This window comes from Zootoca vivipara, chromosome 4 (assembly GCF_965207765.1).
Source record: "Zootoca vivipara chromosome 4, rZooViv2.hap1.1, whole genome shotgun sequence".
Lineage (NCBI taxonomy): Eukaryota > Metazoa > Chordata > Lepidosauria > Squamata > Lacertidae > Zootoca > Zootoca vivipara.
Window position 1 is genome coordinate 94,448,670 of NC_142587.1, and position 25,502 is coordinate 94,474,171.

Genomic DNA, 25,502 nt, shown 5'->3' on the forward strand with positions numbered 1-25,502 from the left:
GATCTCAAACCCTCAGTGTGTTAGGGATTTCCCTCGCATGTGAGGCCAGGCTATGGCAGATTGAGCAGACGAGACCAAGAGTGGGTCCAACAGTCGAGGTGGTTTCTGCAGATGCCGTAGAGCAGGCATCCCCAAACTTCGGCCCTCCAGATGTTTTGGACTACAATTCCCATCATCCCTGACCACTGGTCCTCTTAGCTAGGGATCATGGGAGTTGTAGGCCAAAACATCCGGAGGGCCGCAGTTTGGGGGTGCCTGCCGTAGAGGGAAGTGAGGGGCAGATGGGGCTCATCCAACTGGGAAGGTAGCCTATCTAGGAGAAGAATAGCTCTGATCCTAAACCTCCACTGCCTTGCAAGATATCTTCAGAAGACGAAAAGGCCAAGGAGTAAACCCTACCCAAATCTGGAGTGGAGTTCCTAAGACAGTTGAATGGCGCCTTGTATGCCTCCTTCCAGCAACTCTTGCCACCGAGCTGGTGCCAAGCGTTTTGCTGTGCTTTCCTTTGGACCCCATTAGCAATGGGGTCTTGTCATCTGGGCAGCCCAGGACCTCCAGACACACTGCCCAGGCTTGTGTCCTTCAGTGCTGCTAACACAGCAGTTTTACTTCTCCCCCAATGTAAAGACTAGCAGAGGGTGAAGGGTCTAAATAAATAAAAAAAACATACTGTGTAGACTAGAGAACCAAGTAATCCGGATTTGCGGACAGGGATGCAACCAAGTTATCAGAGATTTTGAAAAGATGATTCCAGTTGTGTCCATCTTTGCCCATCTGGAAGCATTTCCTTCCCCACTAAAATCTGAAGGGAGAAACACAGCCGGGCATCCCCTCTTCCTTTTTTGCTGGGTGGGCAAGGAAGGAAACCAATTTTAATCCCTCCTCCTCCCACCCAAGCTCCTTCAGCATCCAACTTTAATCTCTAAGTCAACTCTCTAGAAGGAGCCTTCTGAGGGAAATAGGAGGGTTATGACTGGGACTAATTAAAGAGCTCTAATTGCCCAGATCATTAGCAGCAGATTATTCCAGCTACCAGTCTCTAAAAACTGCAAGGTAATCACTCGCTAATCTGAGTAAATAGCCTTGGCAGAAAGAGGGAAAATGTCATTGTATATGTGGAGCAACTGGTTTGGTTTGCTTCCACCCTCCCAAACGTAGCTTCACTCATTATTTGTGCCAGAATGTCAGGCAAGAGCTGTGCATGGGAAAACAATGACTCTTGGTTTGGTACTCCTATTGCCCCATTCTCCCATGCTTCTTGTTCTCCTCCTCTTCTGTGTGCCACGGAAGATAATGAGAAGCATCCGCTTCCAGGTTTAAATGAACTATGGTTAGTCAAGGGCAACCTGTGGTTAGTTTAAACTATGGCTTCCAGAAACGAGCCGAGGCGAAACCATGTTTTGTGATCCTGCTGTGTTCCAGAAAACCATAGCTAAAACTACACAGACCCTGGTTCCAACACAATGACAAACTGTGTTTAATTTAAACCTGGAAGCAGATGTTACCAGACTTCTCCTCCATTGCATGCTAAAGGCATAGCTGCCAAGTCTCCCGTATTCCCCGGGAAACCCCCATTTTTCCAGCTGTCCCCAGCCGAAAAAACGGATTTTTTGTTTTTCCCCAGTTTATTCTGGCACGGTGGCCATTTTGGAACTGGGCGGAGCATGCTCAGAAGCGACTTTTGATGCTGCTTTGCCCAGTTCCAAAATGGTTGCAGCGCAACTTCTGGTGCGGTGGCCATTTTGGAACAGGGCAGAGCAGCATCAAAAGTAGCTTCTGAGCATGCTCCGCCCAGTTCCAAAATGGCGGCAGCGCTACTTCCGGTCCAGTCCCTTATTTCTCAGGCCGGAACTTGGCAGCTATGGCTAAAGGAGGTGAAGGGAGAGAAGATGCTTAATCGCAAGGCTCAAACAACCTCCTTTTCAAAAATTAGTAGTGGCCTGGCTTAGCAGTCTTGCAGCCCTCCTGCACCATGGATTTTGTGCTCACCGCTCGTCCATTATCCCTCACATTACTGTGCTAAACAGGTGGTGCTCATCTGTGCTAACAGACGAGCCCTCAAGATTGCTCGGTTTTGGCACCACACTTGTAAAAACTCCCACTTGGGTCTCCTTACCCAAGGTCCATTCAAACACGGACGTTCTAGTCATGGGATTCTCTCCTGCAAGAGATTCCCCTTGAATTCTAAAGTGTCACTGTGTTGCTGCAGGAAGTAGGGGACTCACAAATGAAGGATGGAGAAGCTGTTGTTGGACTGTAACTCCCATCAGCCCCAGCCAGCACGGGCAATGGTCAGGGCTGATGGGAGTTGTAGTCCAACAACATCTTGAAGGGCCACGGGTTCCCCATCTATAATAAGAATACTTCTGCTGCAGTTAGTTTGGGTATGCTAGCCAACCAAAGCTATTTCAGAGAGCAGAAATAGTTATCCTGAACTGTGATCTAGCCACACTCTTACGAGGTGCTTAGGACAAATATGGAGTTTTCCAATGAACTAAAATTGAGAGAACTGGAGACTCTCCTGTGGTAGCATACCCTCCAACGTTTCTCCGATGAAAATAGGGATGTCCTATGGAAAAGCAGGGTATTCCAGGATCAAATCAGAAACTGGGACGGCTTCTGTAAATCCAGGGCTGTCCCTGGAAAATCAGGACACTTGGAGGGTCTGAGATAATATGAATTTATGCACTCAGGGAATGGAGGAGGGACACAGCACCAGCACACCATGCTTCTAGGCAAAATACAAGTTACAAGAATCTCAGGAAGATCTGGTTGTAAGTTTAAATGGAAACAGGATAATGACTGAAGACTGCAGACAAAGGATAAATGTACTGAATCGTTATGTCGTATTGATGATCTCCACTCAGATTGAAATTCGCCAACGATAAATACAAGAAGCTTAATAATGAAAATGGATGTCTGCAATTATTTTGCTAAAAACGGGGGGTGGGTAACCCTGCCCGTTGGAAGTATAATTTACGCTAGGCCCTGCCTTAACTTTGATTTGATTTGCTCTGACAAAAAGGTACTCAAAATTAGGACTCGAGCAACACGCTGGAACAGATCAATGATTAATTCGATAAGACAAACCCTGTGTTTAATACCTTGTTGACATTCCCAGCAGTCAATAAATCCGTCACTGCCAGTTCTTTTCAAATACTTGGCGCTTTGTTTCCTCGGTTATTACTAGATTATTTAAAATATACCGTTATAACGGAGGTAACGAAATTGTTTACGAAGATGCCGAAGCAAAAAATGGATAATCCCGGTCGCTTTGTGGGGTAGGTTTTTCAAAAGAGAGAATGCATTCTATTTTATTTTTGTAAATAGTTGGCTAAGAAGAGAGATAATGTAAATGGATAAATTGGTGGGCATATGAATGGCATAAAGAAGCAAAGCGAACAAAAGTGTTTTCTGTTAATGAAAATGGATCCTCCGCATGTTTTTTTCAGAATAAGAAAAATTGCAGTATAATTGATGCAGGGTATAATCTTTCTTTTATGTTTGTTATAGTAATTTGCGAATTGTTCCATTTGGAGATGAGAAAAGAAGTTGTTGTTTTTAGGGGGGGGGAGGACATTCCCAGATACCTTCCATTTTGAATGCATGTCCAACCACCCACAAATCGGGTTCAGATGCTTGCATGCCCTCTTTAAAAAAGAAATGTTGGCTTAAATGGTGCATACCTCCTTTTATAGTGGAAGACCCAGTGCCAGATTTATGTATAAGCTAAACAAGCTATAGTTTAGGATTCCACTCTCGGGGGGCCCCAAAAAATTGAAGGGGAAAAAACCCTGGAAGGACAATTCCAAAATATAAGATAAAAAACAAAATAGAACCTACATACAACAAGAGTGTTTTCTGTTGTGTAGGCTCCTATGATGTAAGTCAGTGTTTCTCAACCTTTTTTGGGCCACGGCACACTTGTTCCATGAAAAAAATCACGAGGCACACCACCTCCATAAGACATACCTCCATGCCCTGTAGAGTGAGACCACCGAGCGCCCCAGCCAGCCAGAGGGGCCTGGAACCGGCTGCTGTTGCTGCTGCTGTAGCAGCAGGGAGCGCTCGGAGCGCCCTGCAGCGCCTGGCCTCTTCTTCTTCTTCTTTTTTTTGGGGGGGGGGCTGCCCAAGGCCGGCGGCTGCAGAGCGGAGCGCTCCAAAGTGCCGAGCGCTCGGAGCGCCCTGCAGCGCCTCGCCTCTTCTCTCTCTTTTTTGGGGGGGGGGGCTGCCCGAGGCCTGCCGCCTCGGTGCCTGGAACCAGCGGCTGCAGAGCGGAGCGCTCCGAAACGGCGAGCGCTCGGAGCGCCCTGCAGCGCCTGGCCTCTTTTCTTTTCTTTTTTGCTGCCCAAGGCCGGCGGCTGCAGAGCGGAGCGCTCCAAAGCGCCGAGCGCTCGGAGCGCCCTGCAGCGCCTGGCCTCTTCTTCTTCTTCTTCTTCTTTTGGGGGGGCTGCCCAAGGCCGGCGGCTGCAGAGCGGAGCGCTCCAAAGTGCCGAGCGCTCGGAGCGCCCTGCAGCGCCTGGCCTCTTCTCTCTCTTTTTTTGGGGGGGGCTGCCCGAGGCCTGCCGCCTCGGTGCCTGGAACCAGCGGCTGCAGAGCGGAGCGCTCCAAAACGGCGAGCGCTCGGAGCGCCCTGCAGCACCTGGCCTCTTTTCTTTTCTTTTTTGCTGCCCAAGGCCGGCGGCTGCAGAGCGGAGCGCTCCAAAGTGCCGAGCGCTCGGAGCGCCCTGCAGCGCCTGGCCTCTTCTCTCTCTTTTTTGGGGGGGGGGCTGCCCAAGGCCGGCGGCACGTGACAAGGCAGCAAATCGCCCTTCTCGCCGCGGCATGTCGTGGCACACCACCCAGCGTCTGGCGGCACACTAGTGTACCGCGGAACAGCGGTTGAGAAACGCTGATGTAAGTCATGGGCCCTGCCTGCTAGCCTGCTCCCCAAAATATAGAAAGGTTTGCTCCTTTCTATATATAGGGTGCCTACATTCTGCATGGACTGGTTGCATGGCAACATTTGCAAATGGCTTGAGATACTTATTAGGTCCATAAATTACCATATAGCATATATCCAACACACACAAAAATAGCAACCATTTGTTGTTGACAAAGGACAGCTGGACATATAAAGGGCCCCATTACCTTCAGTAGCTTAGGGCCTCGTCAAACCTAAATCCGGCCCTGGGAAGATCCTCCAAGGGAAGACCGTTAACCACAGTCCTTGCAAGTCCCTGTTTGTCTAGACACAACAGATAGGCTGTGTATTCCTCTCACTCCCCGACCCTGATTTAATTTCCCAATGGCTTCCTGGCACGATGGAACTGTTATTTCCCTTTCTGCCATTCCAGAGGGGTGTCCCGGCTTGTGCAACGGCAATGGCAGGTGCACGCTCGACATGAATGGGTGGCGCTGCGTCTGCCAGCTGGGCTGGAGAGGGGCCGGCTGCGACACGTCCATGGAGACAGCGTGTGGCGACGGGAAGGACAACGACGGAGGTAAGTCACCCACCAACGTGGTTTGTCAGACTGCCAGTCCGCATTGGCCTGCACCATCCTGAAAATCGGAGGGGTGGGGTGTCCCTGAATGTCCCCAAATGGCAAAAGTCTGTAGCTCCCAGGCAGTGCCCAAGTTGCTGGCTTCGATCGATGGAATCGCCGGGGAGGGCTGGGGCATCTCCCGTCTGAAACCATGGACAGCTGCCGTTGGTCAGTGTAGAAATGCTAAGTTAGGTGGGCCAGTGGTCTGGCTTGATAAATTATTGCATTCAAGCAAACACTTCTGGAATTAAGCTCATGGTCATGCACAGGATGTGGACTGTTAGTCGGACCGAGGCCTGGTGCCTAAAGGTGTATAATGAAGGCACCAGGCGAGCCTCCCTGGCGGAGAGCGTTCCACAAATGGGGAGCCACTGCAGAAAAGGCCCCTATTCTTATGTTGCCAACCTTTGGGCCTCTCGTGGAGGAGGCACACAAAAGAAGGGCCTCGGAGGAGGAACACAAGAGTCCGGGTTGATTCATATAGGGAGAGGGGGTCCTTGAGGTATTGTGGTCCTGAGCCATTTAAAGCTTTATAGGGCAAAACCAGCACTTTGGATTGGGCCCAGAGAGTAATTGGCAGCCAGTGCAGCTGGGCCAGGCTCGGTATAATATGCTCGAACTGTCTTGCCCCAGTGAGCAACCAGATAGAAGCCCCTCCTACCTGCCAAACACCTGCTATTTGCCCCAAATTTAAATTCTCATAAGGCTATACCACCTCTCCTGCGGTGACATGCCCTTTTACTTTTCTTTCAATACTGCTATGTTGAGTAATGTCAGCAAAGTTTTTAAAATTGGCTATTAACAGCATAGGTTAGGATCTTGTGGCCAAGAAAGCTCTGTTGTTGTTGTTGTTGTTTAGTCGTTTAGTCATGTCTGACTCTTCATGACCCCATGGACCAGAGCACGCCAGGCACTCCTGTCTTCCACTGCCTCCCGCAGTTTGGTCAGACTCATGTTCGTAGCTTCAAGAACACTGTCCAACCATCCTGTCCTCTGTCCTCCCCTTTTCCTTGTGTCCTCCCATCTTTCCCAACATCAGGGCCTTTTCCAGGGAGTCTTCTCTTCTCATGAGGTGGCCAAAGTATTGTAGCCTCAGCTTCACGATCTGTCCTTCCAGTGAGCACTCAGGGCTGATTTCCTTCAGAATGGATCGGTTTGATCTTCTTGCAGTCCATGGGACTCTCAAGAGTCTCCTCCAGCACCATAATTCAAAAGCATCAATTCTTTGGCGATCAGCCTTCTTTATGGTCCAGCTCTCACTTCCATACATCACTACTGGGAAAACCATAGCTGCTAACTTTGGATTAGAAGTTAGGAGACATCGCACTGCAAGGGAGATAGAGGAATTCATAATTTGATTATGTAAACCCCCTCAACGTCACCCATATGGTCTTGAGGGGCCGTCGGAGTTATGGGGAAGGGTCATGGCTCAGTGGAGGAGCAACTGCTTGTTACGCAGAAGGTCCCAGTTTCAATCCCTGGCTGCTGCCAGTCAGTGTAGACAATAGTGAGCTAGGGAAACCAATTTCCTGACTCTGCAAGTCAGCTCCCTGTGTTCCTAAGACAGCAGTAAAACGCAAGCATTGTCTGTGTTACCGTATTTCAAGAGCAATGCTATTTCAAGGGGAGGGAGGTTGGGGGTAAAACCAAGGGAGATTATCTGTTGCAGAAGGATGCAAGGTTGTGGGGTTTTTAAAACATATATCGATTGCTTAAGATAGTTTTGACATCTGGTGTGGTAAATGGCCCAGATTACTTCCTTTGGAAAAAAGATTCAGAAATTAAGGTGCAGAAACTGCACCCGTCTCTCACTCCCCCTCGCCAGTAGAAAAACATACATGCTGTAAAACAAAGGACAGTTTCTTCTCTCCCACGAAACTAGATACCCCCGTCTTCATTTCTGTTTACAACAGGCTCAAAGCAGCGATGCCATTTGCCACACCAGATGTGTCAAAGATGTGGATTTAGGCCGTAATCTCTGCTTTTGTGAGAGAGGACCAAAAATTGCCTTTGTGGGGAGTGGAGAGGAAAAAAATATGTGGTTTTCTGGACAGGCAATCTGGACCCAAAACAGAATGGAAGAATGGAAGCTGTTGTTGTTATTGTCAGAGAATGTTGCTCAAAGCTGGAGTTGCTCCTGGTCACAGCTTGGAGTATAACTGGAACTCAGGATGGGGGAGAAATTTGATTGTTGTTGTTGCTGTTTTTGCATTTTAATTGGAAATTACCAATGATAATATGTGAAGCAAAACACAGCTGTCCCCTTTGCCCTTCAAGCACACCTGGATTTTGCAGTGCAGTTTCCCGACCAACTAGTGTGTACAACGATGCATGTATTTGGAGAAAGTGTGCCTAACCAATGCATTTGTTGGTTTTTAATCAGAGGTTGGGTTCCCACCTGTCATGAGTGCTTTAGTTGAGATTCCTGCATTGCAGGGGGTTGGACTGGATGACCCTTGGGGTCCCTTCAAGCTCTATGCTTCTATGAAGCCTGTACTAGATTATTTTTAAAGCCCATGTGCTAAATGTAGTGAGAGGTGCCTGGCCTCAACTATTTTACTGCAGTTTTGTGTTGATTTAGTGTGTTTAACATCACAAATCACCAAAGGTTTATTTTACAAGTTATAAAATAATTCAAAATAAGTTTATGATGTGAAGTTATTGAGACAGTTGATATATTTCTAGTGATACCGTCCTCCTCATAGTCAGATATACACTTCAAAATAGAACAGACAAGATCGAGGAAACAAACAAACAAAACACAAAAGTATGGAAGGGGAGAGATAACACTTTTTAAAGGTGAATGGTATTAATCCAGAAATCTTGTCCAAACTAAAGCAGCGAATGGATAAACAACTGAAAATCCCTGAATTTCCACTCATTTATAAAGACCACTTTAAAATAATTTAAGAAGCTATATTCACCATCCAGTTCAGCTGCCCGTCAGTGTGGACAATACAGAGCTAGGCGGAACAGATGATCTGACTCAATATAAGGTACCTTCCTGTGTGCCCTGTTTGCCCTGGCATTTTGCCCAGTTGTCAGGAACGATGGCAGCTGCAGCATCTAGAAGGCCGTAGACTCCCAGTCCCTTCTTCAAGCTACCTGTAAGAAAGGTCAATAATATTATCCCTTTCTTGGCAGATGGGAAGATTGCAGAGTCTGAGATCAGACAGCTGGATTGAGGCCATCTAGTGAGTTCGTGGCTGTGGGAAGACTCAGGCAGGGACCTTTGCTTGTCAATAGCTCAGTCTCATAACCGCTGAGCTGTACCAGCTCAGGTTCATAAATGTGGCTTGGGTCTCCCGACGCCCAGAATAACCAGATAAGCGATTGTGGGAAGTGAGAGCGACATGCAACATTATTTATTAAACCCTTGCCGTTTGCCAAAAGACGTCATGTTGACAACTGGTTTTTTTATGATCGTCATTTTTAAAAAAAAGAAAGAAAGAGAGAGAGAGAGAGAGAGAGAGAGAGAGAACACAGTAGCAAGGGTCCGTTTATTTGCTTCTTTCTCTCTGAGGCTTTAAAACGTCCTGGTTTTGTGTGTGTTTAATTCTGTGCAGGTTGTGTGTGGCTGGATCTGCACAACATACGCAGCTCCTAAATTTTCCCGAGCCGAAGGGAGCGTAATCCTGTAACACCCATTAAAAGTCAAGGGGAGCCGAGGATCCGCTTTCAGAGAGTTTTTAAGAGCTCTAAAGATGTCGGGGGGTGGGTGGGGAGGAAAGGTCCTTTGCCGTGGTAGCAGAATAATGGGAACAAGGAAAGAGGAGCGGACAGAAGGGGAAGGAAACTCAGCTGCACATGGACAGGAAGAAATATTAGGTGCAAGGCTGCCTCTGCAGCATCCGCACCTCGTCCCAGATGCTCTGCTGATTGCTTCCCCTCCGAAACACATGCCTACTGCCATTGGCAGTTTAATTTTGGCTTTTACAGTCTTAATCTGAGGCAGAGAAGCCAAGGCAGTCATCCGTTCCAGCTGTCCCGCTGAAGCGGATGAGAACAAATTGCGGGGGGGGGGGGGACCTGATCCGGGTTGGAACCGAAACAGGGACAAAGGGGCATTGGGAGAAGGGCCATCGATGGCTATGAGCCACGTTGGTTGTGCTCTGCCCCCACAGTCAGAGGCAGGAAACGCTTCTGAATGCCAGGAAAGGGGGGGGGAGAGAATTGCTCTCGTGCTCAGGCGCTGTTTGCAGGTTTCCTGGTCGGCCGCTGTGAGAACAGGATGCTGGACTAGATGGGCCATTGGCCTGATCCAGCAGGATCTCCTTCTGTTCTTACGTTGTAGCTAGCTGGTAGGGCGCCTGCTTTGAATGCAGAAGGTCCCACGTCCAATCTCCAATGTTGGGGTTGCTGCCGGTTAATGCAGACAGTACTGAGCTGGTTGAACCAATCATCTGACTCTTGCTTTCCAAACAAAGTCAGTGGGAGCAAATTGTGGGTGCAGGGGATCCACATCGGACCATAGCTGGAGTCATGGTTAAAGCCCCCAGCCCCACCCACACGTGGATCAGGGCCCCCACGCACTACCAATTTTGGGGCAGAAATGCTTCCCACAATTTACAGAACCACAACGGAACAGGCATGAAAAGCTTTCCGATATAGGGTACCTTACACATCTACAGGAGGTCATGTCAGTATTAGGAACTCAGATATATAAACCAGGCTCCTTAAACCAAGGTTGCAGTTGCCTAAACGGAATGTCTCGTTGCCATTTGGTGGGCAAGGCAGCTCTCAAGTCTTCCCCCCCCCCCCAAAGGATCATAGAATCATACAATCGTAGAGTTGGAAGAGACCACAAGGGCCATCCAGTCCAACCCCCTGCCAAGCAGGAAACACCATCAAAGCATTCTTGACATATGCCTGTCAAGCCTCTGCTTAAAGACCTCCAAAGAAGGAGACCACCACACTCCATGGTAGCAAATTCCACTGCCGAACAGCTCTTACTGTCAGGAAGTTCTTCCTAATGTTTAGGTGGAATCTTCTTTCTTGTAGTTTGAATCCATTGCTCCGTGTCCGCTTCTCTGGAGCAGCAGAAAACAACCTTTCTCCCTCCTCTATATGACATCCTTTTATATATTTGAACATGGCAATTACTGACTCTCACTGATTCTCAGATAAAACATCTGGTTAGTTCAGAGGACAACCTTGAGCTGGGGTTAAGAGCTTTGAGAACTTAAAGAAGAAATGTCACTTGATCCAGGGCTGGTACACATATACATTGGCCCAATTCCCACCTCTTTTTCTTAATGGTGAACACAGACCATTCATAACATAAGAATATTCTTCACAACTGGGAGCAGGGCAGTGGGGTTGGGGTAAGTGGAGACAAGCGACATCAGTTAACTACAACGTTGTTCACTGTTACTGCTCAGGCTGCACAGATAAAGCATTTCGGTTCCTGAAATTCATTCCAATTGTGCAGATAAAATATAACGGGTAGAATTATACAGGGTGGGGTATTAGTGTGTGTGAAAATAGCCCAGATCCAAGGATCCTCATCTTCTGATAGTGGAGATGTCAGGCGACACCATGGCGCCCAGGCATCTTCACTTGCTTGCAAGTGGTCAAAACACTGGTTAATGTCAAACACTAGGTCATACAATTATTTATCTCTTTGACATCTCATGGGAGGGCGCTCCACAGGGCCAGCGCCACTAGTGAGAAGGGAATCCTTGTGCTGGCTGAGTGAGTTGCATGGATACTATTATTATTATTATTATTATTATTATTATTATTATTATTATTATTTTATACCCTGCCCATCTGCCCCCCCCCCCGCCACTCTGGGCAGCTTCCAACACACATTAAAATATCACAGATTTAAAAACTTCCCTAAACAGGGCTGCCATTAGGTATTTTCTAAATGTCAGGTAGTTGTTTATCTCTCTGACCTCTGATGGGGGGGCGTTCCACAGGGCGGGTGCCACTACCGAGAAGGCCCTCTGCCTGGTTCCCTGTAACCTCAATTCTCGCAGTGAGGGAACTGCAAGAAGGCCCTCAGAGTGGCCGGGCTGAACGATAGGGGTGGAGACGCTCCTTCAGGTATACAGGACCGAGGCCGTTTAGGTCAGGCACCCCCAAACTGCGGCCCTCCAGATCTTTTGGCCTACAACTCCCATGATCCCTAGCTAAGAGGACCAGTGGTCAGGGATGATGGGAATTGTAGTCCAAAACATCTGGAGGGCCGAAGTTTGGGGGTGCCTGGTTTAGGGCTTTAAAGGTCAGCGCCAACACTTTGAATTGTGCTCGGAAACGTACTGGGAGCCAATATAGATCTCTCAGGACCGGTGTTATGTGGTCCTGGAGGCCGCTCCCAGTCACTAGTCTGTGTGTAAACTGCATAAACAGCAAAATAAAATAAAAATAGCAGACGAGCAAAGAAGGAGAATCAAAGCTTAGAGGATCAGGAAAGGCCTGAGTAAAAATATGTGTTTTCAGGATGAGAGTCTCACAAATCGCAGAGGGAAGGGTGCACCAAACCGCTTTACTGAGGTCCAGTCTTTCCCTGATCATTTTCTGTTTGTATACTGCTTTCTTGGACAAACAATTAACTTCACTGCTTGTCTCTGAGACTCTGTGCTGCCCAGCAGCTGAACCAGCCCTGACACTCTCGCTGCTGTGAATATTGCTCTGGCCACCTGCTTCTTCTTCCCCCGCAATGCCTATTGATTGTGTTTCTTTCCTTTCCTTTCTTGCCTGACCCACAGATGGACTGATGGACTGCATGGATCCAGACTGCTGCCTTCAGCCGCTGTGCCATACCAACACACTCTGCCTTGGCTCCCCGGACCCCCTGGATATCATACAGGAGACACAGCCCCCTGTGTCGCAGCAGAACCTTTATTCGTTCTACGATCGGATCAAATTCCTGGTTGGCAAGGACAGCACACACATCATTCCTGGGGAGAATCCTTTCAACGGAGGGTAAGTTCTTTCCTTTGCCCCACTCCCAACAAGGATCAAAAGTGTTCTTGTGCCATAAGAGCAAGCCCTGCTGGAAGAGGGCAAAGGACCGCTCTGTCCAGCACCCCTGCTTTCCTGGCTGACCAGCCAGATGCCACAATGGGGAAGCCCACAAGCAAGACCTGAGCGTAACAACACTCTGTCCTCAGGGTCACAGAATCATAGAGTTGTAGAGTTGGAAGAGACCCTGAGGGTCATCCAGTCCAACCCTCTGCAAGACAGGAATACGGGATTGAACCTGCAACCTTGGCATTATGGAGGAGGGAGAAAGGTTGTTTTCTGCTGCTCCAGAGAAGCGGACACGGAGCAATGGATTCAAACTTCAAGAAAGAAGATTCCACCTAAACATTAGGAAGAACTTCCTGACAGTAAGAGCTGTTCGGCAGTGGAATTTGCTACCAAGGAGTGTGGTGGATTCTCCTTCTTTGGAGGTCTTTAAGCAGAGGCTTGACAGGCATATGTCAAGAATGCTTTGATGGTGTTTCCTGCTTGGCAGGGGGTTGGACTGGATGGCCCTTGTGGTCTCTTCCAACTCTGTGATTCTATGATTCTATGATTCATTATCAGCACCACGCTCTAACCAACTGAGCTATCCATTCTATGGTGTGGCTGGCACAGTAGTCAGGAACACACAACCCTGGAATAAATAAATCAGCAACGGCCAAGCCATCATTAGCACTCTCCTCCGTGAATTTGCCCAGTCCTCCTTTAAAGCCATCCAAATTGTTGGCCATCACTGCCTCATGTGGGAGGGAGTTCCATAGTTTAAACCCTGCACTGCGTGAATAAGTAATTTTAGAATCTTTCTGGAGCCTTCCGGCCTTCCACTTCACTGGCTACCCAGGAGTCTAATGTTATGGGATAAGGAGAAACTATTTTCTCTGTCCGTTTTCTCTTTTACATGGAGTGTTCGAAAATGGTAGACACACACACACAACACACACCAGTTTGCAGTCTGAAGTGGTGCAGCCTGTTGCCTCAGCGATCTACCACTTCACTCCCTTGTGTGTGCAGGCAGGGCTGTTCCAAAATAGTCGGCAAAGGGTCGTTGCTAAAGAAAACCCCAGGATGCCTTCGTCCTGTAGGTAGGAGTTATTTTCTCAGGACAGCGACCCTGAGTTATCAATCTCCCAATCTCGGTGGCGTAAACAAGCTATGATCTGCTCTCCGGTGCCAACACGAGCCTTGTAATAAACAAGCCTGCGCTGGAGTGATGATGTTGGAAATGTCATCCCACCACCATCCCAGCTGACTGTTGGAGAAAAACATTTCCTGTGGCATTTCTGTCTCCCAGGAACTTCATTTTAAGTGAACATCACACCAGAGCCATACCTAATAAGGTTGTGTTTGGGGCGGGGTGCTGCTGCTGCTGTTTTCGGTTTGGGTCTGTTTGCTCTTTCAACAGACAGGTACGTTTTGTTACGCGTAGATTTGATGTCAGGTTTAATGAGCTTTTCCAGTTGGCAGCCCAACGACCTGCAAGGTTTCTCCTGCCTGCCTGTTGCAGTTCGGCTAATCTTCTCCCCGCAGAGAGGCTGTTCTAAGTTCCGTCGTAACCAGCTAGCTAGGAAACCTGCCTATATAAATTGATAGCGGTCTCAATTCTCCTGCCGTTGGTCCTTCTGTAGCCAAAACTCTGCAATGTCCACACACCAGAAGTCGGCAAATACCTACAGGCCCACAGTTCCCCTACCCAGCCCAAGGTTTGCAAAAATACCAAAAATATATTGGGGGGGGGAGCCTAGGAGAAAAGGAGAAGCCCTGCAATAGCCCAATGAGGATTGAGTGTGCTCTGTGGACACAAATTCTGAGTGGCAATTTATGGAAGGAAACAGGTTGGGGAGGGGGTAGAGTGGAATGGAGTTCCACGGAGAAGGGTATGGCTGACTGGCTGGCATGAACGGAAACACACCATATTGCAATGCTTTGTTTTGGTTTCTGCTTGCGGTGCCCGTGAATCAGGGAGCTCACGTTTGTGCAGGAGACCATCTGCCATCATTATGATAAGCAGAATGCCTGTGGAGGGAGAGGGGGCAGTATCCAGCCAGGCATTTCTGCTCATGCAAAGATTTCCACTCACTTTCCTCTCCTGGCGCACTCCCCAAATCTGCAGTGGGAGATTGGGGGGAAACCCAGAGGAGATTTAGGGGGACCTGGGAGGAGCACACTAGAGGAGAGGGGAGGGGAGAGGAGAGGAGAGGAGAGGAGAGAGGAGAGTTGTTCTGTTGCACAACCAAAGGTCCTTGCAAAGTAGTGGAACTACTTTGTTGAATACTGTGCAGAGTCCGCAGAGATACCGGTTGGCGGAATTGCAAAATCTATCTGTGCACTGCATCTCCTTCCAATAGAGCCCAGGACCAGGGCCGGCTCTAGGTAGACCCCCGGTGGCGCAGGGCACCATGGCACCGGCCCGCCAGGAGGGCGCCTGCGAGCTGCGCCTGCCCGCTTGCCGGCCGGTCTGCCGGTTTGACGCGCAGCTGCGCCCACGGCAACCGTGCTGTGCCTGCCCGCCCGCCACGCAGCAGCGCCTGTGGTAGCCACGCTGCGCCCGCCCACCGCGCTGGGAAACGGGGCGGGGGGGTGCTGGAGGGATCCGTCGCTCCACGGCGCCAGGGGCGCTTAAGACGGCCCTGCCCAGGACACTCACGCTTGGAGAGTGAACACACTGCTTTCTGCCTTCCTGCCATGTTTGTTTATTCATAAATGAAGCACAATCCAGCAAAAATGAGGCATTTCCGTGGCTCATTAAGCCGTAAGCAGGAACTCAGTTTCTGGATGTGTCCTGAGTCCAGAGCCACACAGGAAGACCTGTGCAGTCTAGCCCCTGGGGTTTGTAGCCTCCTTGCAAGCACATCCAGGGCCTGAGTTGCTGGTGGGAAATTCTTTGGCACCCTCACTTCCACAGATGGTTGGCAAGAAGGGCTCCAGGTCACACCAGACATAATCCAGTGTGCAGCAGCAGCAATTTGGTCATCAGCCTGGTCCCATCCTCTCCAGTTCAAAAACGGGACTCTCCAGTGGACACCTGAAGAATTAAACTTCTTTTCTTCTGCAAGGTTATTTGTTCAGCAGACAAGGAAGGGAATTGTGTTCCTTTCAACATAACCCTAGATCCACATATCGCTCTTTGTGCACTGATTCTTGAGCATCTATCGGGTCCAGACTTTGGAGGCTAGACGCAGCGAAGCAGCTTGCACTTAGCACTTCCTGCAAGTGCTCTCCCCCCCCCCTATTCATTTGTGACATGTAGGCATCAAGCGTTTTGCCCTCTACTGCAATCCAGCGACCTTTCGCCACTCCAGAGAGATTGAGAAGAGGGCTCTTCTTGGGTGTCGCCCTGGAAAGCCGGCGACTTGATACCGCAAGCGGATCTCCCGTGCCAATCTTTTACGGTGACGGACAGCTGAAAATGGCTTAAAGGATACGAAGCAAACAGCGGGAGTAAGTGGCCAGGAAATCAATAAAGGGAATGATCTAGTGGCACGAGAGCACTTGTTATCTGTTCATCAAGATGATGCGGAGAGATGTCCTTTGCATTTGGAATCTGTCTCGGCGGCTCGATTTGCCATCATAAAATGCATGGTTTCAGTATGGGTGCTCAATCTGAGTTTTGTCCTTTGCTTCACAAACACCCCCCCCCCCAAAAAAAACCCCACCCTCTTGCCCATGAATAATGCAGCATGGCACGGATCTTTTGAAGAGGCCTTTGCATTTTACACATCAAGCTAATTCATCACTGTCCTTTTTATATCTCTTGCTTCTCTCTTTACCCTGCACTTTTTTTCTCTCTATAGCAGTGTTGAGGCGGCTTGCCGTCACCGCTTGTTTGATAGAAATCCAGAGTGTCATTCCATGATAAGTTCGGCCCAACATGCACTGCCTTCGGCCATTGGTTTACCTGTACCGTACGCGCCAACTTGCGAGGCAGATTGGGGGGGCGGTGGTTTTGTGTGTGTGTGTGATGTCACACTGCATCCCAAGCTCTGGCTGCTGCAGCAGCTGTTGGGGAAAGAGCCCCCAACTCCTGCGGACATTGCACTGAGCACCCTGGGTGCCGTGCAGGCCCTGAGCGCCTTATGCACCGAGCTCCATGCATGGTGCTTGCCCATCACATGCTCGTTCCCCATTGGGGAGAGCCAAGGTTTCATTCCCTGGCAGCTGTAGCAGGAAGAGGAGAAGAAGCCAACCATGGAAGCCTTGCCTCCTCCGCCCCCTGAACATTGCCCAAATAAATATTTGGGGGGCCAAAGAGCACAGCCCCCTCCCAGGTGGCGCGCCTGACTTGCACTCCACCAGACAATTGAGCAACTGCTGTTCCCTTGCAAGGGGAGCTCTAAGGATGGGAGACACCTGGCTTGAGAGCAGTACATGTGAAAAGGATCTAGGAGTCTTGGTAGACCACAAACTTGACATGAGTCAACAGTGTGATGCAGCAGCTAAAAAAGCCAATGCAATTCTGGGCTGCATCAATAGGAGTATAGCATCTAGATCAAGGGAAGTAATAGTACCACTGTATTCTGCTCTGGTCAGACCTCACCTGGAGTACTGTGTCCAGTTCTGGGCACCACAGTTCAAGAAGGATACTGACAAGCTGGAACGTGTCCAGAAGAGGGCAACCAAAATGGTCAAAGGCCTGGAAACGATGCCTTATGAGGAACGGCTTAGGGAGCTGGGTATGTTTAGGCTGGAGAAGAGAAGGTTAAGGGGTGATATGATAGCCATGTTCAAATATATGAAAGGATGTCATATGGAGGAGGGAGAAAGATTGTTTTCTGCTGCTCCAGAGAAGCGGGCACGGAGCAATGGATTCAAACTTCAAGAAAGAAGATTCCACCTAAACATTAGGAAGAACTTCCTGACAGTAAGAGCTGTTCGGCAGTGGAAGTTGCTACCAAGGAGTGTGGTGGAGTCTCCTTCTTTGGAGGTCTTTAAGCGGAGGCTTGACAGGCATATGTCAAGAATGTTTTGATGGTGTTTCCTGCTTGGCAGGGGGTTGGACTGGATGGCCCTTGTGGTCTCTTCCAGCTCTATGATTCTATGATTCTACGTTGTATTTTTTTTTAACACCCCAGGGTATTTTATGCAGGCATCGAGCCGCATACGTTGCATTTTCCGTTCTTGCTAGCATAGCAAGGCTCTCCCACTTGGATAGACCCTTCCCTGCCCCCCCTCCTACAGTCTAGTTGGTTCAGGTTGTTCCTGGTTGGTTCAGGGCACCCTGCTTGCCTTTCCCTTTCTTCCTTTGGAGGTAGCACTGCTTCTGAATACCAGTCACTAAAGACCACAGGGGGAGATGGTGCTCTGCTGCTCATATCCTGCTTGCTGGTTTCCCGCAGACATTTGTTTGGCCACTGCGACAGTAGATGGACTCTGGCCTGATCCAGCAGGCTCTTATTATGTTCTTAGCACACACGAGTCCCAGCCATGACCAAACTTGGCAGCTTAAGGAACATTTCAGCCTCTTCCTCTTGTCGGCCTCAGAGCTAGGATGACATCGGTGTGTTTTAAGCCGAGGAAAACGCAAGGCTTTCGCCTGTCTATCTTATTACGTCCCAAGGAATTTCCAGTTTTCCCTCCATTGCTTTCTGCCTAATTGAATCCCTTAACAACTAGAGATCACGGTTTTCCCAGAAACCTAGGAGCATTCAGGAGGAACCAGAACAGCTTGTTTTACTTAACATCTCATCACCCAAAGCTGAGCCTTCCAGTTCGATCACCCTTTTCCTGAGCCGCGGAAAGCTCAGGGCGGCCTGAGTAAGATCAGGTTCCTTTGGAAGGGAAAGGACTTCAGACCGAAGGACATGAAGAACTCCTCAATTACAAATTACCAATTTGAGATGAAAAAGTGGGGACTTCGATAATCGGCAGAATCAGTGCAGGCAGCAAAGTCTAAGGCATTTGGGGTATGAGCTCCCAGTCCTAAGGAACAGCATGCAACCTAAAATCAGAATCTGATTTTAAAATCATAATAAGATTACTGGGCCAAGCTACTCATATACTATTATTATATAACCCCTTACATAGGACCAGCTTACCTATGAGATTGAATTCTAAAATGTGCCCACTCAACCACTTCCTTCTGCAGAACAACAACAACAACAACAACAACAACAACAACAACAATAATAATAATAATAATAATAATAATAATAATAATTTATTTATACCCCGCCCATCTGGCCGGGTCTCCCCAGCCACTCTGGGCAGCTTCCAACAGAAGAATAAAACACAGTAATCTATTAAACATTAAAAGCCTCCCTGAACAGGGCTGCCTTCAGATGTCTTCTAAAAGTCTGGTAGTTGTTTTCCTCTTTGGCATCTGTTGGGAGGGCGTTCCACAGGGCAGGCGCCACCACCGAGAAGGCCCTCTGCCTAGTTCCCTGCAACTTGGCTTCTCGCAACGAGGGAACCGCCAGAAGGCCCTCGGTGCTGGACCTCAGTGTCCGGGCATAATGATGGAGGTGGAGACTCTCCTTCAGGTCTCCTGGCATTTCCACAAGTGCCACAACTGGCATTTTCACAAGTGCCACATAATACCTGTTTGTAAGAACTCAATCATTTCATGCGGCAGGTCCTACACTTTGGAACTCCTTGCATATTGACATCAAGCAAATGCCTTCACTGTATTCTTTTCGGCACCTGCTCAAACATTCTTGTTTAGAGAAGCCTACCCAAGAGCTTAAGGGACACAGGTGGCACTGTGGTCTAAACCACAGAGCCTAGGGCTTGCCGATCAGAAGGTCGGCAGTTCGAATCCCCATGACGGGGTGAGGTCCCGTTGCTCGGTCCCTGCTCCTGCCAACCTAGCAGTTTGAAAGCACGGCAAAGTGCAAGTAGATAGGTACTGCTCCGGTGGGAAGGTAAACGGCGTTTCTGTGCTCTGCTCTGGTTCGCCAGAAGCGGCTTGGTCATGCTGGCCACATGACCCGGAAGCTGTACGCTGGCTCCCTTGGCCAGTAAAGTGAGACGAGCGCCGCAACCCCAGAGTCCGCCGCAACTGGACCTAACGGTCAGGGGTCCCTTTACCTTTACCCAAGTGCTTAGGAAGTTGGTGAGAATTTTAACTGAGAACCATAGAATCACGGAATTGTAGAGTTGGAAGGGACCCCAAGGGTCATCTAGTCCAACCCCCTGCAATGCAGGAATCTCAGCTAAAGCATCCATGACAGATGGCCATCCAACCTCTGCTTTAAAACCTCCAAGGAAGGCATGCCCACAACCTTCTTTTCCACAGTCGAACAGCTCTTAATGTCAGAAAGTGCTCCCTGATGTTGAGTCGGAATCTGCTTTCTTGTAGCTTGAAGCCATGGGTTCGAGTCCCACCCTCCAAAACAGAAGAAAACAAGCTTGCCCCATCTTCCATGTGACAGCCCTTGAGCTATTTGAAGACGGATATCATCTCTCCTCTCGGTCTCCTCCAGGCTGTTATATTATTTTAACTTTTAACAAGTATTGTTGCAATCCCCCCCACACACACACAGTGTTTTATTGTTTTGCAGGCTGCTTTGAATTGTGTGTGAGTTTTGTGGGGCTTTTTACCAATCGAGCGGTGTATAAATTTAGTGAAATGGAATAAATAAATAAAACCCAGCACCTGGAAAAAGCTAGGTTAATCCAAACCCACAGTGTTTGCCTGGACATTTGGGTTTCACCAATTGGTCTTGTTTTGCAACCATTCCTGGTTTCGTAGAACAATTCGGACCAGTAGTTATAAAACAGGCAGTATAGCAGCACTGTAGAAGCTAGAGAGAGAGAGAGAGAAGAGGAAAAATGCTTCCCTTGCTTGTCGGTGTGACTGACAACCAGCCAGAAGCACCTGTCCATTTCTCTCTCTTCCCTGTGTTGAAACTTCCTTAATCACTGACAGTCTTTTGGGGTGGTGGGGAAAGTATCAAAAATAGCACCCTTCCATCTCCTTGATCTGCGTTCTTCCTTCAGTTGTCAAAAGCCCCACCGTTACGAAGACTAGAAGGGGAGAATTGGGATTTGTGACAGTCGGCTGTAGCCAGTGGAAGAGCGATAACTCCTATCATTTGAGAAAGTGGTAGCTGCTCTCCTAACTCCTCCTTGTCTCCATCACTTCTGCCATCAAGGCTGATTCCAGAGGGTCATGGGGGTCGGGCGTTTGCTGGCAACCCAAGATTGACAAAGGAGCCACACCCTGATCAGCTCGTAATTCTTGGTTAAGCCTCCGAAGAAAGTCAGGGCCAGTGTGAGAGAGTCATCCCTTTTTTTTTGCACACCTCCAATCTTCTCCACATTGTTCGTTAATTCGTTCAAAGGATTTCGGGGCCTCCTTTCAGAACAGATATTCTCTCTGGGCAACTTACGAACTGCAATGATATAGTGTAATTAAAAACAAATTGCTAACAAAATGTCAGAAAGCCAGTGAGCAGTGAACGCAAATTGGGTATTGCTTAAAACATTTGTCAACTCGACGTAAATATAATTCTGGAATCCAATAACCAACAGTCTAAACCCAGTGATCTAAAAAATAAAATAAAAGCCCAGTGACCTTGATAGCATAATCTTAGGTAAAAGCCAAAGGGAACAACAGCTTCTTGAAGGGTGCCGCAGACAGGGCCAATCCCACATCCTTTGGGAGGGATTAATATAAACTAGGGGGCAGCCAATAAAAAGACCCTGTTGTCATGGCTCTGGACCAGGAATCTTCAGACGGAGAGGAAATGAATCACCTGCCCAGTCCTTCTCATGGGAAACTGCTAGAGCCCACATCCCATGCCCTGAACCTTAAGACATTTCTGCCACTGGACTCCAGTGACTAGACCACAAGCTCCACAGAGGAGCAGGAGAGCTCTGGGGAGCTTATTCCAAAGCAATCCCCACAAGCTGAAACCCCACTGCCCAGAAAAAGGCTTGAATTGGCTTCCATCTCGGCGACCTAAGGCTCTGCCAATAGCTCCATGATATTGTTGAAGCCGCTGGCCATGGTCCTGAACTGATACCTTGCTCCTCATCCACAGTTCTGGCCTCACCTTCCATCTGTTCCCTGGCCTACTTATCTCCACCTTGCCCACCAATCTAAGCAATCTGAATGTTGAACCAAGAGGCAAGGCCTCCAAAGCCAGTCTGAGGGTAAAGGTTGATCCATGTGGGTGAAAGTTCTTCAAATAACCTGACCCTACAGCCTTCAGGTGGTCCTACACATGTCATCAGACTCCTGTCTTTCAACAGCTTGCGTGGTCATTGGCCATGCTGGCTGGGGCTGATGGGAGGTGGAGTCCAACAAGACCTAGAGCAGTGTTTCTCAAACTTGCGTCCTCAGCTGTTGATGAACAGCAACTCCCATCATCCCTTGCTAGCACGACCAGGGGTCAGGGATGGTGAGAACTGTAGTCCAACAACAGCTGGGGACCAAAATTGGAGAAACACTGATCTGGATGATCAAAGCCCTGCCCCCCCCCATCCCTGAATAGCGTGTGGCACTTGGCCTTGGGAGATCTGAGTTCAAATCCATGCTCAGACATAAAGCTCCCTGGGTGATTTTGGGCCAGGCACCATCTCTAAGCTTCACTTTCTTCACAGGGTGGTTGTGAGGAGACAATGGAGAACAGAGGGGGGTGTTGTAGGTTAGATTACTGCAATGCATTAAATGTGAGACTTGCCTTTGAAGATGGTTCGTAAGCTGCAGCTAGTGCAGGGTTTGTGGTCAAGTTGCTCGTTGGTGCAAGGCAGGCTGAACACAGCACCAATTCCGACAGAGCTGCATCCGACACCGATTAGTAGTGCTGTTTTTGACCTGTAAAACCAGTATTGCACATCAGGGACCCGATACCTTAGGGACCACTTATCTGTTCTTCATCTGAAGTCCTCTTTATGTGCCCCCTCCAAGGGAGGTGCAGGAGATGAGAACGGGCCTTCTCAGTGGTGGCTCCCCACGTGTGGAATGCTCTCCCTAGGGAGGCCCTCCTGGCACCTTCACTGTCTCTTTTTAGGCATCAGGTAAAAACCTTTTTATTCCCCCAGGCCTTTGGGCTTTATTTTTCTGAATATTTTTTAAGCGGGGTGCAGTTTGATTTGCTCTTGTGTGAATTTTATTGTGCATATTATAGGTTGTTTTTATATCTGTTTTTAAACTTCAGTTTTGGTAAGGCTTTGAGCTCTTTCTTTCTTTTTTAACCAGCGAATGACTATAACGAATAATAAAAACAATGGAGCTTCTTGCAGTAGATACGGAGCATAATATTGCAAATCATTGTAGTAGAACGATCCTGCGGTGTTGGTTTCTTGTTGTTTTTTGCAAAATACCCGTGCTGTTGTCGTTTTTAATTCGAGTTTGCTTACACATTTTGTCACTCTTCTTCCTTTCCTCCATCTTGCACTCTGCCCGTTCCTCAGCAAATGGCTGCCTGGGACCTGTCACCTGTCAATGTCACTTGATTAAACCCCGAGGCAGGTTCTGGGTTCTCGCGTCGAGGCTTGCGGTCCCCACACACAGCCTGACAGTCGCTGCCTGGCGTTGTGTTTGTTCCCGGGCTTTTCTGCTGAGCTTAATTGCTTGTTTTGTCTCCCGACTGCCAGCTCCTTCTAAGAACTCCCTTGCAGATGTACACAGGTGGCGTAATAAGCATTTCTGGTTGGCTACTTTTCGCATTTCCGGCTTCCCTTGCCAGCAATCTCCTGTAATGTCTTTTAAATTCTTATTTAACACTTGGGAAGGGGGGGGGCAAACAAACACAAAAACAAACTCTTGAAAACTATTTAGGCCTTGTGCGCGTATACCTTTCTCCCTCCGCTCCTGAAGTTATAATGCTTTTAAGCAGCTGTGAGCCAACGGTGGAGTTAATTTCTGCCAGTGGTACAGTCAAGAACGGTGGCAATTATGAGCAGCTGTTGGATTGAGCAACTGGAGCTCACACCTAAAGAAGCAGTGCCTGTTATAACTGGGTATGGACGACCATGTGCCTAAAAAGAGACCTTGCAGGATCAGGCCAGTGGCCCATCTGGTCCAGCATTCATTCATTCATTCATTCATTTACTGCCCTTCATCATAAGATCTCAGGGCAGTTCAGAGAGTAAAATACACGAGAAATACAAGTAAATAAGTAAAACAAAACATCAAAACAATATCCCTGCCCTTTCCCACAAACACATTTTAAAAGGGCATTGAATGTTAATAGGCTAAAGGCTTGGTTGAAGAGGAACGTTTTTGCCTGACACCTAAAGGTATACAATGAAGGTGCTTGGTGAGCCTCCCTGGGGAGTGCATCCCACAAATGGGGAGCCCCTGCAGAAAGGCCCCGTTCTCATGTTGCCACCCTCTGGGTCTCTTGTGGAGGAGGCACACGAAGAAAGGTCACAGAGGATGATCTCAGGGTCCGGGTAGGTTCATATTAAAAGAGACAGTCCTTGAGGTATTGCAGTCCTGAGCCGTTTAAGGCTTTATAGGTCGGAACCAGCACTTTGGATTGGGCCCAGAAACTAATTGGCAGCCAATGAAGCCAGGCCAGGATTGGTGTAATATACTCAAACTGTCTTCTCCCAGTGAGCAACGCGGCTGCCGAATTCTACAGCAGCTGAAGTTTCTGAACCGTCTTCAGATGCAGGCCTATGTAGAATCATAGAATCATAGAGTTGGAAGAGACCACAAGGGCCATCCAGTCCAACCCCCTGCCAAGCAGGAAACACCATCAAAGCATTCTTGACATATGGCTGTCAAGCCTCTGCTTAAAGACCTCCAAAGAAGGAGACTCCACCACACTTCTTGGCAGCAAATCCCACAGTCGAACAGCTCTTACTGTCAGGAAGTTCTTCCTAATGTTTAGGTGGAATCTTCTTTCTTGTAGTTTGAATCCATTGCTCCGTGTCCGCTTCTCTGGATCAGCAGGAAACAACCTTTCAACCTCTTCTATATGACATTCTTTTATATATTTGAACATGGCTATCATATCCCCCCTGAACCTTCTCTTCTCCAGGCTAAACATACCCAGCTCCCTAAGTTGTTCCTCATAAGGCATCGTTTCCAGGCCTTTGACCATTTTTGTTGCCCTCTTCTGGACACGTTCCAGCTTGTCAGTATCCTTCTTGAACTGTGGTGCCCAAAACTGGACACAGTACTCCAGGTGAGGTCTGACCAGAGCAGAATACAGTGGTACTATTACTTCCCTTGATCTAGATGCTATACTCCTATTGATGCAGCCCAGAATTGCATTGGCTTTTTTAGCTGCTGCATCACACTGTAGAACGCATTGCAGTCTTCCAACCTAGAGGTTACCAGAGCAAAGACAAAAAGTTAGGCTATCCCTGTCCAGATGGGGTATCAGCTGAAACTGAGGGGAGGCACTCAGAACCACCAAGTCCACTTGAGGCTCAAGCAACAGCAGAGGATCCTGGAGTACCCCCCAACCTGTCCTCGCAGTAGCCACCCAAAGGCCTGCAGCAAACCCACAAGGAGGACCCTCTTCCCCTGTGCTTTCCAGCAACTGGCGTTTAGAAACACCTCTGGCCAGGGATGCAGAGCATAACCATCATGGCCCAAAGAAAACATCAGTACTATGGCCTGATTCCAGCACTTCACTCAAGCTTTGGGTCTGGTCTTGACCAGCCACATAAACACACCACCTTGGGTTTCTTGACAGAATACAATCAGGATATGAAAGGTAAAGGACCCCTGGAGGGTTAAGTCCTGTCAAAGATGACTATGGGGTTGCTCATCGCGCTTTCAGGCCGAGGGAGCCAGCGCCATGTGGGTCGTATGGCCAGCATGACTAAACCGCTTCTGGCGCAACAGAACACTGTGATGGGAACCAGAGCACATGGAAATGCCGTTTACCTTCCCACCACAGCGGTACCTACTTATCTACTTGCACTGGCATGCTTTCGAACTGCTAGATTGGCAGGAGCTGGGACAGAGCAATGGGAGCTCACCCCGTCACGGGGATTCAAACCGCTGACCTTCTGATCAGCAAACTGAAGAGGCTCAGTGGTTTAGACCGCAGCGCCACCCGCACCCCATACAAAATGTGAGAGAAAACCACTCAAATA

At 48.7% G+C, this 25,502-nt stretch overlaps 1 protein-coding gene across 5 annotated transcripts in view; it reads left to right on the forward strand.

Moving 5' to 3' along the window:
* The window catches only part of TENM4 (teneurin transmembrane protein 4), a 632,564-nt gene that overhangs the window by 532,154 nt on the left and 74,908 nt on the right, over positions 1–25,502 (forward strand). For all 5 annotated transcript variants that reach the window (XM_088668429.1, XM_088668426.1, XM_088668427.1 and 2 more), the window contains 2 exons: positions 5,337–5,483; positions 12,242–12,458. In XM_088668429.1, coding sequence (XP_088524555.1) covers positions 5,337–5,483; positions 12,242–12,458 — 364 coding nt within the window. The remainder of the gene's footprint in view (positions 1–5,336; positions 5,484–12,241; positions 12,459–25,502) is intronic.